Genomic DNA, 15,085 nt, shown 5'->3' on the forward strand with positions numbered 1-15,085 from the left:
AGCTGAGACAGCCGCCGACGGACCCCAGAAGAGCAGGTTCAGGGCCATTCTGTGCAAAACGAGCTGCACAGTGGAGGTAAGTATAACATGTTTATTTAACAAAAAAAAAAAATTCACTTTACAATCCCTTTAAGTGTAAGATACTGGTGCCTCCATTGCCCCTGTAGAACCCAGCAGTGACATAGCGATGGCAGAATGAACCACAGAGTGCAGCAGGGGACCAGGCATCTGGCACACTCTGTACTCTCAAACGCAGAGTATTTTGTCAGTAGAGCTCGGATTTAGATGCATTACAGGTGAGTGGATTTGCTCACCTGATCATTGAATCTTTTACAGTAAACAATAAAATGTATCTAAAGGCAAAACATGTTTTTACTTAGTTTTGGACTGAATGGGGAGGGATTAGAACACCTGACAGGTTTTAAAGGGGTTGTAATGTCTTACATTTTTTTAACTTATTCCCTGCATTAAGGTAAAACACGCTCCAATAGTAGTTTCCTCCCTTTCACTGAACTTTTACCAGACTCTTTCGATCAAGTTCTGTCCTATTTGCAACACCACTCTCCTCTTTCCTCCTCTTACAGAACACACAGGCAAAAGCAGGAGCCATTGTCTCCTGCTTCTGTCAGTCAAATCCTGTGAGGAGGGAGCAGGGAGCATACCTGCACAGGTACCCCCTCAACAGCTGGCTTGCTGATGGGGCACTTGTAATAAGAAAGGGCAAAGAGCGTCAGAGGAGAACTCCAGAAGAGGAGCTAAGGGACTTCCCTGTACAATACCATTGCACAGAGCAGGTAAGTATAACATCATTATAATTAAAAAAAAGAGGCTTTACATTCACTTTAATTGCTGTCCATGTCCCTGTTAGGGAGAGTGACCATTAACACTGAAAGTGAAAGTGAAAGAAAATCACAAATAATTGCCACTAGAACAGGAATGAAATCTTCCAATGAGAATACTAGTTCTGGAGACCCTGGTGAAATTTATCCAATGGGATGCAGATGGCAAAAATAAAACTGACAGTGTTCATAATGCCTCGTACACACGATCAAACAATCCGGTGAAAAAGTCCGGCAAACTCAAGTCCGCCGGACAATCCGCCCGTGTGTAGCCTCCGGCGGACTTTTTTTACCCAAAAGTCCGGCGGACTAAGAAAGTATTTTTGCACTCCAATCTGTCCGCCGGACTCGCTTTTCGGCGGACAGTACGGCTGTGTGTGTGCTAGTCCGCCGTACTTTTGAAATGAGCGGACTTTTCCCGCACGGAGAAAAGTCCGCTCATTTTGAGCGCGTCTCCAGGTAGCCGGGCCAGCGAAGGAGGCGTCGCTGGCCCCGTCACCTGTTATGGACTTAAAGGGGAACCCCTATGCCGAAAAATCGGCGTGGGGGTCCCCCTCAGGTCTATATCAGACCCTTATCCAAGCACACTACCCGGCCAGCCAGGAAAGGGGGTGGGGACGAGCGAGCGCCCCCCCTCCTGAGCCGTACCAGGCTGCGTGCCTTCAACATGGGGGGTGCCACCCCAAAGCACCTTGTCCCCATGTTGATGAGGACAAGGGCCTCTTCCCGACAACCCTGGCCGTTGGTTGTCGGGATCTGCGGGCGGGGGGCTTATCGGAATCCGCCCCTCTATTTAAATAAACATAAATATAACTAAATAAATTAGGATATTGTAAATAAACGCAATTAATACCTGCCTCCTACATTGTAAAACTCTGGTTCTTTGAAGACCCAGTCTTTAGTGAAAAATGTTTAGCATTTGACGTTTCCAGGAGTGTAAAGCCCCATATACACTGTCAGATTTTCTGCAGATTTTTGTCTTCAGATTTACCAAAACCATGTGGTAGAAGGGCCAGCCTGATTGCATACAAATTGAAACTCCTAAGGTTTGACCTCATATTATATGGTTTTGGTAAATCTGAAGGAAAAAATCAGCAGAAAATCTGATAGTGTGTATGGGGCTTAAAGGGGTTGTAAAGGTAAATGTTTTTTCACCTTAATGCATTCTATGCATTAAGGTGAAAAAACATCTGACAGTGCCTGTGCCCCCAGCCCCCCCCCCCCCCGTTTTACTTACCTCACCCCTCGAAAGTCCCGCGTTCGTCCACCGACGTCCTTTCCACCATTCAGCCTGGCTGCTGATTGGCTGGAGTGGATGGATGGAAAGCAGCACAGCCATTGGCTTGCGCTGCTGTCAATCACATCCACTGACGCGGAGTGCTGGGGGGCGGGGCCGTGTGATACAGCCAGCGGCTATAGCCGCTGGCTGTATCACGGGAGCGTGCCCGCAGATGCTTCTCACCATGCGAGGGAGCTCGCATGAACGTGAGAAGCACCTGCGGGAGGAAGCTGAGACAGCCGCCGAGGGACCCCAGAAGAGCAGGTTCAGGGCCATTCTGTGCAAAACGAGCTGCACAGTGGAGGTAAGTATAACATGTTTATTTAACAAAAAAAAAAAATTCACTTTACAATCCCTTTAAGTGTAAGATACTGGTGCCTCCATTGCCCCTGTAGAACCCAGCAGTGACATAGCGATGGCAGAATGAACCACAGAGTGCAGCAGGGGACCAGGCATCTGGCACACTCTGTACTCTCAAACGCAGAGTATTTTGTCAGTAGAGCTCGGATTTAGATGCATTACAGGTGAGTGGATTTGCTCACCTGATCATTGAATCTTTTACAGTAAACAATAAAATGTATCTAAAGGCAAAACATGTTTTTACTTAGTTTTGGACTGAATGGGGAGGGATTAGAACACCTGACAGGTTTTAAAGGGGTTGTAATGTCTTACATTTTTTTAACTTATTCCCTGCATTAAGGTAAAACACGCTCCAATAGTAGTTTCCTCCCTTTCACTGAACTTTTACCAGACTCTTTCGATCAAGTTCTGTCCTATTTGCAACACCACTCTCCTCTTTCCTCCTCTTACAGAACACACAGGCAAAAGCAGGAGCCATTGTCTCCTGCTTCTGTCAGTCAAATCCTGTGAGGAGGGAGCAGGGAGCATACCTGCACAGGTACCCCCTCAACAGCTGGCTTGCTGATGGGGCACTTGTAATAAGAAAGGGCAAAGAGCGTCAGAGGAGAACTCCAGAAGAGGAGCTAAGGGACTTCCCTGTACAATACCATTGCACAGAGCAGGTAAGTATAACATCATTATAATTAAAAAAAAGAGGCTTTACATTCACTTTAATTGCTGTCCATGTCCCTGTTAGGGAGAGTGACCATTAACACTGAAAGTGAAAGTGAAAGAAAATCACAAATAATTGCCACTAGAACAGGAATGAAATCTTCCAATGAGAATACTAGTTCTGGAGACCCTGGTGAAATTTATCCAATGGGATGCAGATGGCAAAAATAAAACTGACAGTGTTCATAATGCCTCGTACACACGATCAAACAATCCGGTGAAAAAGTCCGGCAAACTCAAGTCCGCCGGACAATCCGCCCGTGTGTAGCCTCCGGCGGACTTTTTTTACCCAAAAGTCCGGCGGACTAAGAAAGTATTTTTGCACTCCAATCTGTCCGCCGGACTCGCTTTTCGGCGGACAGTACGGCTGTGTGTGTGCTAGTCCGCCGTACTTTTGAAATGAGCGGACTTTTCCCGCACGGAGAAAAGTCCGCTCATTTTGAGCGCGTCTCCAGGTAGCCGGGCCAGCGAAGGAGGCGTCGCTGGCCCCGTCACCTGTTATGGACTTAAAGGGGAACCCCTATGCCGAAAAATCGGCGTGGGGGTCCCCCTCAGGTCTATATCAGACCCTTATCCAAGCACACTACCCGGCCAGCCAGGAAAGGGGGTGGGGACGAGCGAGCGCCCCCCCTCCTGAGCCGTACCAGGCTGCGTGCCTTCAACATGGGGGGTGCCACCCCAAAGCACCTTGTCCCCATGTTGATGAGGACAAGGGCCTCTTCCCGACAACCCTGGCCGTTGGTTGTCGGGATCTGCGGGCGGGGGGCTTATCGGAATCCGCCCCTCTATTTAAATAAACATAAATATAACTAAATAAATTAGGATATTGTAAATAAACGCAATTAATACCTGCCTCCTACATTGTAAAACTCTGGTTCTTTGAAGACCCAGTCTTTAGTGAAAAATGTTTAGCATTTGACGTTTCCAGGAGTGTAAAGCCCCATATACACTGTCAGATTTTCTGCAGATTTTTGTCTTCAGATTTACCAAAACCATGTGGTAGAAGGGCCAGCCTGATTGCATACAAATTGAAACTCCTAAGGTTTGACCTCATATTATATGGTTTTGGTAAATCTGAAGGAAAAAATCAGCAGAAAATCTGATAGTGTGTATGGGGCTTAAAGGGGTTGTAAAGGTAAATGTTTTTTCACCTTAATGCATTCTATGCATTAAGGTGAAAAAACATCTGACAGTGCCTGTGCCCCCAGCCCCCCCCCCCCCCGTTTTACTTACCTCACCCCTCGAAAGTCCCGCGTTCGTCCACCGACGTCCTTTCCACCATTCAGCCTGGCTGCTGATTGGCTGGAGTGGATGGATGGAAAGCAGCACAGCCATTGGCTTGCGCTGCTGTCAATCACATCCACTGACGCGGAGTGCTGGGGGGCGGGGCCGTGTGATACAGCCAGCGGCTATAGCCGCTGGCTGTATCACGGGAGCGTGCCCGCAGATGCTTCTCACCATGCGAGGGAGCTCGCATGAACGTGAGAAGCACCTGCGGGAGGAAGCTGAGACAGCCGCCGAGGGACCCCAGAAGAGCAGGTTCAGGGCCATTCTGTGCAAAACGAGCTGCACAGTGGAGGTAAGTATAACATGTTTATTTAACAAAAAAAAAAAATTCACTTTACAATCCCTTTAAGTGTAAGATACTGGTGCCTCCATTGCCCCTGTAGAACCCAGCAGTGACATAGCGATGGCAGAATGAACCACAGAGTGCAGCAGGGGACCAGGCATCTGGCACACTCTGTACTCTCAAACGCAGAGTATTTTGTCAGTAGAGCTCGGATTTAGATGCATTACAGGTGAGTGGATTTGCTCACCTGATCATTGAATCTTTTACAGTAAACAATAAAATGTATCTAAAGGCAAAACATGTTTTTACTTAGTTTTGGACTGAATGGGGAGGGATTAGAACACCTGACAGGTTTTAAAGGGGTTGTAATGTCTTACATTTTTTTAACTTATTCCCTGCATTAAGGTAAAACACGCTCCAATAGTAGTTTCCTCCCTTTCACTGAACTTTTACCAGACTCTTTCGATCAAGTTCTGTCCTATTTGCAACACCACTCTCCTCTTTCCTCCTCTTACAGAACACACAGGCAAAAGCAGGAGCCATTGTCTCCTGCTTCTGTCAGTCAAATCCTGTGAGGAGGGAGCAGGGAGCATACCTGCACAGGTACCCCCTCAACAGCTGGCTTGCTGATGGGGCACTTGTAATAAGAAAGGGCAAAGAGCGTCAGAGGAGAACTCCAGAAGAGGAGCTAAGGGACTTCCCTGTACAATACCATTGCACAGAGCAGGTAAGTATAACATCATTATAATTAAAAAAAAGAGGCTTTACATTCACTTTAATTGCTGTCCATGTCCCTGTTAGGGAGAGTGACCATTAACACTGAAAGTGAAAGTGAAAGAAAATCACAAATAATTGCCACTAGAACAGGAATGAAATCTTCCAATGAGAATACTAGTTCTGGAGACCCTGGTGAAATTTATCCAATGGGATGCAGATGGCAAAAATAAAACTGACAGTGTTCATAATGCCTCGTACACACGATCAAACAATCCGGTGGAAAAGTCCGGCAAACTCAAGTCCGCCGGACAATCCGCCCGTGTGTAGCCTCCGGCGGACTTTCTTTACCCAAAAGTCCGGCGGACTAAGAAAGTATTTTTGCACTCCAATCTGTCCGCCGGACTCGCTTTTCGGCGGACAGTACGGCTGTGTGTGTGCTAGTCCGCCGTACTTTTGAAATGAGCGGACTTTTCCCGCACGGAGAAAAGTCCGCTCATTTTGAGCGCGTCTCCAGGTAGCCGGGCCAGCGAAGGAGGCGTCGCTGGCCCCGTCACCTGTTATGGACTTAAAGGGGAACCCCTATGCCGAAAAATCGGCGTGGGGGTCCCCCTCAGGTCTATATCAGACCCTTATCCAAGCACACTACCCGGCCAGCCAGGAAAGGGGGTGGGGACGAGCGAGCGCCCCCCCTCCTGAGCCGTACCAGGCTGCGTGCCTTCAACATGGGGGGTGCCACCCCAAAGCACCTTGTCCCCATGTTGATGAGGACAAGGGCCTCTTCCCGACAACCCTGGCCGTTGGTTGTCGGGATCTGCGGGCGGGGGGCTTATCGGAATCCGCCCCCCCCCACCCTATGTGAATGAGTATGGGGTACAATGTACCCCTACCCATTCACCTGTAAAAAAAAAACACAACACACAAGGGTTAAAATAGTTTATTGCACAGCTCCGGGGGTCTTCTGTCCGTCTTCGGGGGTCTTCTCGCCAGACTCCTCCACTATCTTCTGCTAGCTCTTTTGCTAGTGGAGGAGCCCGGCTTTCTTCTTCGCAGCCGCCCTCTTCTTCCGACTTCTGGGGTCTTGTCCCCCTCTTCGGGAGTCTTGTCACCCTCTTCGGTTCTTCTTGCCGGGCCACCGCGCCTTCTTCTAGCTCTTTTACAAGCGGTGGCCTGGTCTTCTGTCGCCGCTGCCACCATCTTAGTCCGGCGGACTTAGTACGCCGTATTAGTCCGCTGAAAAAGTGCCGTGTGTGGGCAAGTAGCTTGTTCGGAAAGTCCGGCGGACAGTCCGCCGGATAGTCTGCTACGTGTGTAGCAGACATTACACTCCCTGTTCCTGTCTTATTCTCTGGGTTCATATTAGGAACATCATTTTTCTTTCACTGTTTGCTTTAAGAAGACCTGTGAGGATAGGAGCAACATGTTGTTTAACCACTTACAGACCGGAAGTGGCCTGCTTAAAGACCAGGCCACTTTTTGCTATACGGCACTGCTTCGCCTTAACTGACAATTGCGCAGTCGTGCAACGTTGCGCCCAAACAAAATTGACTTCCTTTTTTTCCCACAAATAGAGCTTTCTTTTGGTGGTATTTAATCACCTCTGCAGTTTTTATTTTTAAACAAAAAAAATGTCATTAACAAAAAAAGAGCGACAATTTTGAAAAAATATATTTTTTTTACTTTTTGATGTAATAAATATCCCCAAAAATGTTTTTAAAAATCTAATTTCTTCATCAGTTTTGGCCAATATATATTCTTCTACATATTTTTGGTAAAAAAAAATCGCAATAAGCGTATATTGATTGGTTTGTGCAAAAGTTAAAGCGCCTACAAAAATATGGGATAGATTTATGGCATTTTTATTATTTATTTTTTTAATGCCGGTGATCAGTGATTTTTTGTGGTACTGCAATATTGCGGCTGACAGATCGGCTGCTTTTGGTACATTTTTGGGATACATTTTTGGCAAACAATATATCAAAGTACTCAAACAGTGATGATATGATAAAATGGTGAATACTGCAAAGAAAATAATAATGAAGTGTCAATGTGCTTAGACAGTGACAATGTGTAAATAACAGCAGTATATGCAATGCTTATCCCAGATCAGAAATCAGTGTATATAAACAAATATACATGCATAAACTGTATAGGGGATAGCCCATGATGATATTAAAATAAAAAGTCCCACACAGTGAATAGTCCAATCAAGTGATCTGTGATTCAATTGCCCAAAGTTGTGGTCATATAACAGAAAATCCCACACAATGAATAGTCCAATCAAGTGATCAGTAACTTAATCGCCCAGAATTGTAGCCAGAGTGAGTCTTGAATCAATCTCGTAGCTTCACAGGTGGAAATCAGATAGAGAGATAAAACGCTCTTACCAGATAAGTTGGATACAAGTACCATACTGCAATGTATCATACAGGCTTGAAGTGCTAGAACCACTAGCACACAGGGAGGACGGAGACAGACAATCCAGGTTACAAGGCGGCCATCATGGAGAGTAGCGCCTATCCACACCAAACGTCTTGTGATGAAAATGTCTCAGCAAAGGTTCCAGAATGGCTCAGAACAATCCCATGGTGTAAAAAACAAAAAGGCAACGAACGCCAATAGTGCAGGTCAAAATGATCTAAAACGTTATTCACATCTTAACCACTTTCAGACCGGACCATTTTGCTGGTAAATGACCAGAGGTCTTTTTACACTTTGGCACTGCGCTGCTTTAACTGGTAATTACGCGGTCATGCAATGTTGTACCCAAACAAAATTTGCGTCCTTTTCTTCCCACAAATAGAGCTTTCTTTTGATGGTATTTGATTGCCTCTGCGATTTTTATTTTTTGCGATATAAACGTAAAAAGACCGCAAATTTTGAAAAAAAATGATATTTTCTACTTTTTGTTATTAGAAAAATCCAATAAACTCAATTTTAGTCATACATTTAGGCCAAAATGTATTCAGCCACATGTCTTTGGTAAAAAAAAAGTCAATAATTGTATATTTATTGGTTTGCGCAAAAGTTGTCACATCTACAAACTAAGGTACGTTTTCTGGAATTTACGCAGCTTTTAGTTTACGACTGCCTATCTCATTTCTTGAGGTGCTAAAATGGCAGGGCAGTACAAAACCCCCCCAAATGACCCCATTTTGGAAAGTAGACCCCCTAAGGAAATTGATAAGAGGCATGTTGAGCCCATTGAATATTTTATTTTTTTGCCTCAAGCGATTGAATAATGACAAAAAAAAAAATTTATTTTTTTTTTTACACAAAGTTGTCACTAAATGATATATTGCTCACACATGCTATGGGCGTATGTGAAATGACACCCCAAAATAAATTCTGCTGCTTCTCCTGAGTACGGGGATACCACATATGTGGGACTTTTTGGGAGCCTAGCCGCGTACGGGGCCCCGAAAACCAAGCACCGCCTTCAGGCTTTCTAAGGGCGTAAATTTTTGAGTTCACTTCTCACTACCTATTACAGTTTTGAAGGCCATAAAATGCCAAGATGGCACAAAACCCCCACAAATGACCCCATTTTAGAAAGTAGACACCCCAAGCTATTTGCTGAGAGGCATGTTGAGTTCATGGAATATTTTATATTTTGCCACAAGTTGCGGGAAAATTACAAACTTTTTTTTTTTTTTTTTTTTTTTAACAAAGTTGTCACTAAATGATATATTGCTCATGCATGCCATGGGCATATGTGAAATGACACCCCAAAATAAATTCTGCTGCTTCTCCTGAGTACGAGGATACCACATATGTGGGACTTTTTGGGAGCCTAGCCGCGTACGGGGCCCCGAAAACCAAGCACCGCCTTCAGGCTTTCTAAGGGCGTAAATTTTTGAGTTCACTTCTCACTACCTATTACAGTTTTGAAGGCCATAAAATGCCAAGATGGCACAAAACCCCCACAAATGACCCCATTTTAGAAAGTAGACACCCCAAGCTATTTGCTGAGAGGCATGTTGAGTCCATGGAATATTTTATATTTTGCCACAAGTTGCGGGAAAATTACAAACTTTTTTTTTTTTTTTTTTTTTTTCACAAAGTTGTCACTAAATGATATATTGCTCACGCATGCCATGGGCATATGTGAAATGACACCCCAAAATAAATTCTGCTGCTTCTCCTGAGTATGGGGATACCACATATGTGGGACTTTTTGGGAGCCTAGCCGCGTACGGGGCCCCGAAAACCAAGCACCGCCTTCAGGCTTTCTAAGGGCGTTACAGTTTTGAAGGCCATAAAATGCCAAGATGGCACAAACCCCCCCCAAATGACCCCATTTTGGAAAGTAGACACCCCTAAATTTAGGGGTACACTAGTGAGACTAGGTAATAAATGGCGGGTGCCCTGAAACTATAAAAAAATAACTAACCAACCAGCGTCACCTGTAACAGTTATATGGTGATCACTGGTGAAAGGGTTAACTAGGGGGCAATCGGGGGCCTTTATGCGGTAGTATATGGGGGTCCCTGGCGCTATAAAAAGCTGCAGCGAACCTAAATACCTACCTGCCTAACTAGCGTCACCTGTGACACTAATACAGCGATCAGAAAAACGATCGCTTATTAGGCTGGGTTCACACTGGAGCGATGCGGGAACGCCACGAATGCGCGGCGGGTTCCCGCATCGCATGCCTCCCGGCGGCAGTTCACACTGCCCTATGCGAACTGCTGGGAGTGTCAGTGAAATGTTACTGACACCCCCAGATCAGTTCGCATATCGCAGTGCGATCTGCAAACTCGGATCGCATGGTGTGAACACCCATGCGATCCGATTCTGCTGCGGGCCAAAAAAAGGGTCCCGTGCGAATTTGCGGCGGGTGCGGCGGGTGCGGCGAATGGCTGAACTCGAATCGCACAGAGATCGGATGTGATTTGCACTGCAGTGCGGTGCGAATCACATCCGTTCTCATAAACCGCTGCAATGTGAACCCAGCCTTAGTGACACTGGCGACGGGGGGTGATCACGGGGTTAAACCTTTATTGGGGGGGTTAGGGGGGTACCTTAGAACTAAAGGGGGCTAACCCTAACTGCCCTAACAGTTATTAGTCACAAATGACACCCGCCGGGTGATCAGGGGGTTAAACCTTTATTAGGTAATAAATGGCGGGTGCCCTGAAACTATAAAAAAATAACTAACCAACCAGCGTCACCTGTAACAGTTATATGGTGATCACTGGTGAAAGGGTTAACTAGGGGGCAATCAGGGGGCTTTATGCGGTAGTATATGGGGGTCCCTGGCGCTATAAAAAGCTGCGGCGAACCTAAATACCTACCTGCCTAACTAGCGTCACCTGTGACACTAATACAGCGATCAGAAAAATTATCGCTTATTAGGCTGGGTTCACACTGGAGCGATGCGGAAACGCCGCAAATCCGCGGCGGGTTCCCGCATCGCATGCCTCCCGGCGGCAGTTCACACTGCCCTATGCGAACTGCTGGGAGTGTCAGTGAAATGTTACTGACACCCCCAGATCAGTTCGCATATCGCAGTGCGATCTGCAAACTCGGATCGCATGGTGTGAACACCCATGCGATCCGATTCTGCTGCGGGCCAAAAAAAGGGTCCCGTGCGAATTTGCGGCGGGTGTGGCGGGTGCGGCGGGTGCGGCGAATGGCTGAACTCGAATCGCACAGAGATCGGATGTGATTTGCACTGCAGTGCGGTGCGAATCACATTCGTTCTCATAAACCGCTGCAATGTGAACCCAGCCTTAGTGACACTGGCGACGGGGGGTGATCACGGGGTTAAACCTTTATTGGGGGGGTTAGGGGGGTACATTAGAACTAAAGGGGGCTAACTCTAACTGCCCTAACAGTTATTACAGTCACAAATGACACCAATGCAAAAAAAAAAAAAAAAAATGACATTGGTGTCACTGTGACTGGGGGGCAGGGGTAATTGGGGGGGTGATCGGGGGGTAAAGGGGGGGTGTGAGTGTGCCTGGCATGTTCTACTGTGTGTGTAGAGTGTTGGTGCAACTTACTGATCCGCTCTCCTCCGTGTCGGAACGAAAAATACCGACACGGAGGAGAGAATACATCACTTCCTCTCCTGTGTTTACATTACAGGAGAGGAAGTGATGTCACCGGGGATTTCTATTCGTCGGGAGCGATCGCGAGGGGGTGGCCATGAATGAATGGCCGTCCCCTCGTCTGGGATCGCTCCCGTACGAAAACCGACCGCCGCAGGCACCGGGCGGGGGCCCGATCGGGCCCCCGACCCGCGGGAGGCAAGGGACGTACATGTATGTCCTTATGCCTGCCCGTGCCATTGCACCGACGTACATCGGCGTGCGGCGGTCGGCAACTGGTTAAAGTAAAACAGATGTGACATAAAATATGATCACATAAAAAGATTAAAAGCAATGTGGGAAGCATAAGATAAGCATAGACCGACGCATTTTAACACAATAGGTCATCGACCGGGGCATATCCCGATTTTTGGGACCACTGACATTTATACAGTGATCAGTACTATAAAAATGCACTGATTACTGTATAAATGTCACTGGCAGGGAAGGGGATAACACTAGGGGGCAATCAAGGGGTTAAATGTTTTCCCTCGTTTGTGTTTCTAACTGTGGGTGGTTGGAATTGACTGGAGGAGGAGACATATCATTGTTTCTAGCTAGTAGGAGCAAACGATCTGTCTCGCCTCTCCTCACAGAACAGGGATTTGTGTGTTTACACACACACGTTGTGCAAATGGGGAAAAAATACTGCACTAAACCTCAATAACTTTAGTGAAAAAAGCAGCTAACCCTCAAAAACAAAGAAAGTTCAAAATAACATGTGAAAAAATATGTGTAGCACTCCTCATGAATGGGATCATGACAACAACACGTCCCGGCTCTAGTGCCCGCGATCGCGTGTGGGCGGCAGTCATTGTGACTGCCGTCGAGGCGCATCGGCTCCCTCTGCCGGCGCGCGTGTGCCTGCTAACAGCTACAGCGGTTCACGGCATCGTGCCGACCTGCCGGCAGCTGGTCAGCAAGTGGTTAAACCTATTTTATTCTTCTGAAGGATTTACATTGTTCAAGTTCATGCCTAGTGGTTGTATACCAATATGTCAGCCACTTCCTTTGAATTGTTCTCACTCATAGGGCAGCCCATTTAAATTATTTGGATTGAGCCCTAGTGTTTTTATGTACTTCATTATGGAGACAAGACACATGTTGCTGTTTATTGCATCTAACTTAAAATTCATCATCTAACAATAAATAAGACCCTTAGGCCCCTTTCACATGGGGCATATTCTATTCTGATCAGCAATGGATCAGCTCAGAGATCCCCGCTGATCAAAGCAGAGCGGACACAGACAGAGCCCGCTCTGCTGTATGGGCAGCTGGGAGTAAATGGACTCCACTGTTCATTTACACCCGACTTTCTCTGATCTGCTCCACCTAAATGGAAGAGGATAGAGCCCCTCCCCCTTTTTTAGTGGTCCAAATCGGAAACAGAGGTCTGTTTACACTCGCCTCTCCATAGGGATGAATGGACCTCCTGATTAGGTTCGCCTGAAAGACTGACAGGCGTACCTGCTCAGCATATGTGAAAGGGGTCGTGTCTTACTGCCTCCCAATGTAACATTATCATATAACTCTAGCATTAAAAACAGGCATGATTCTGTGATGAACATCACTGCATGGGCTCAGGAATACTTCCAATAATCACTGTCTGTGCCATGCCACCGAAAAATGCAAAATAAAGCTCTCATGCAAAGAAAAAGCCATATCTGAACATGATTCAGAAATGCCGCCATCTTCTCTAGGCCAAAGCTCATTCAAAATTGTCTATTGCAAGGAAAACTGTTCTGTTGTCAGATGAATTTAAATTCCACTTGCTTTTTGGCACCCATGGGTGCCACGTCTTCTGAACTAAAGAGGAAAGAGACCTTCTGGCTTGTTATCAGCGCTCAGTTCAAAAGCCTGCATCTCTGATGGTATGGGGGTGTATTAGTGCATATGTCACAGTTTGCACATTTGGAAAAACACCAGCAATGCTAAAGAATTTATCCAGGTTTTGGAGCAGCATATGCTCGGGCAAGAATGGGACAACATTCCTCTCCCAAAACTCTGGTCTACTCTGTTCCCAGACCAGAGTTTACAGAGTGTTTTAAAAAGAAGAGGGGATGCTACATAGTGGTAAGCATGGCCCCGCCCCCAACTTTTTTAGATTTGGTGTTGTACTTTGTCAGCTTTTCGTGCCCTGTTTTAACTTTTTTGAGATGTTGCTGCTATTAATTTTAAAATTACCTTATTTTTTTCTTAAAATGGTAAAAATCAATTTTAACATGTGTTATGTTTTCTATTTTCTATTAAATGTAATAAAATATGGGCTTTTGAAATTTTCAAATGATTGCATTCTGTTTTTATGTAGATTTTACACATTGTCCCGACTTTTTTTTGGAATTGAGGTTGTTAAAGGTAATTATCATTTACTTCTGAGTTCTTGTTTTCCAGACATTTTGCCTGCCTATCTTCCAAATATATGTGTCCTGGAGTACCAGCTGTTATGAGCACACTTCTTGCCAATATCAATGCCTACTACGCCCACACAACTGCATCAACCAATGTGTCTGCCTCTGATCGTTTCTCTGCCTCAAACTTTGGGGTAAGATATTTATCTGCTATTCCATAGTATGATAAAACAGGCATTAATTTGCTTTATTACTTTAACCTGCAAATTAGTTACAAACGTGAGCAATACTATTGGTTCTTGGTGTCTAGACTTGTGCCCTCTGTATTTACATGAGCAAAAGAGAACACTGAGCAAGAGCTTTGAGGTGTAGGCCGCACACAACCCTCTGATGATGCTGTTGCTAGCTGCAACAATTTTCCAAATAGAACTGTTTACTGAATAAAATATACAATGCAAGGGGTATACAATTTGTATCTGGTGCCAGTAGAATTTCAGATCCAAATTACAGAAACATTCCAGGTACAGAATATCCAATATGCAACTGGAAGAATATGATCACAGGATCCATATGACAGATGATAATCTCAAGACTAAATACAGAGCAGATGATAATTAAACATCCCATACCCAGAATAATGAGGCAGCTCCAAACAACTGCCAAACTGTCACACCAATTAGTAGAGTCAAGGAGAATCAATATACTGTTCATTGTGAAGAAAAGGAGGTAGACAGTGAGGGGGAAAAGGGAGGCAGAAGGGGAATAGGGTGGGGGAGGAGGAGAAGGAGGAAGGAATAGCAAGGGTGAGAAGGAGGGAGAAGGGACAGGAAGGGTAGAAAGGGAAGGGACGGAAGGCGAGGAAGAAGAAGAGGCAGAATAAAGAAGTAAGGAAAGAAGGGGAGGGGACAGAAAAGTAAGGATAGAGAAAAGGGATCATAGGGACAGGATGAAGGGGGGGGGGGGGGCAACATTAGAGAGAAGAAGATCTGTGTTACATGAGTTCATCATCTGTCCCTTCACTAGAGCCCAAAGAATTATCCAAGCAGAACCATATTTTATCAAACTTTCTTGCACAGTTTCTGTTAATATAAGTAAGCTTATATAGTGGTAAGACAGAATTAAGTGTTGAGTGCCAGTGTCACGTACCTTACAGCGGAGTCAGACTGTTG

The 15,085-nt window shown here is 45.8% G+C and overlaps 1 protein-coding gene across 15 annotated transcripts in view; it reads left to right on the top strand.

The window, feature by feature from the left end:
• Nucleotides 1-15,085, top strand: part of UNC13A (unc-13 homolog A) — a 308,976-nt gene that overhangs the window by 162,561 nt on the left and 131,330 nt on the right. For all 15 annotated transcript variants that reach the window (XM_077475833.1, XM_077475836.1, XM_077475835.1 and 12 more), the window contains one exon: nt 13,960-14,110. In XM_077475833.1, the coding sequence (XP_077331959.1) occupies nt 13,960-14,110 (151 nt within the window). The remainder of the gene's footprint in view (nt 1-13,959; nt 14,111-15,085) is intronic.

This window comes from Lithobates pipiens, unplaced genomic scaffold (assembly GCF_037356315.1).
Source record: "Lithobates pipiens isolate NorthernLeopardFrog02 unplaced genomic scaffold, aLitPip1_a1.2 Scaffold_13, whole genome shotgun sequence".
Taxonomy (NCBI): domain Eukaryota; kingdom Metazoa; phylum Chordata; class Amphibia; order Anura; family Ranidae; genus Lithobates; species Lithobates pipiens.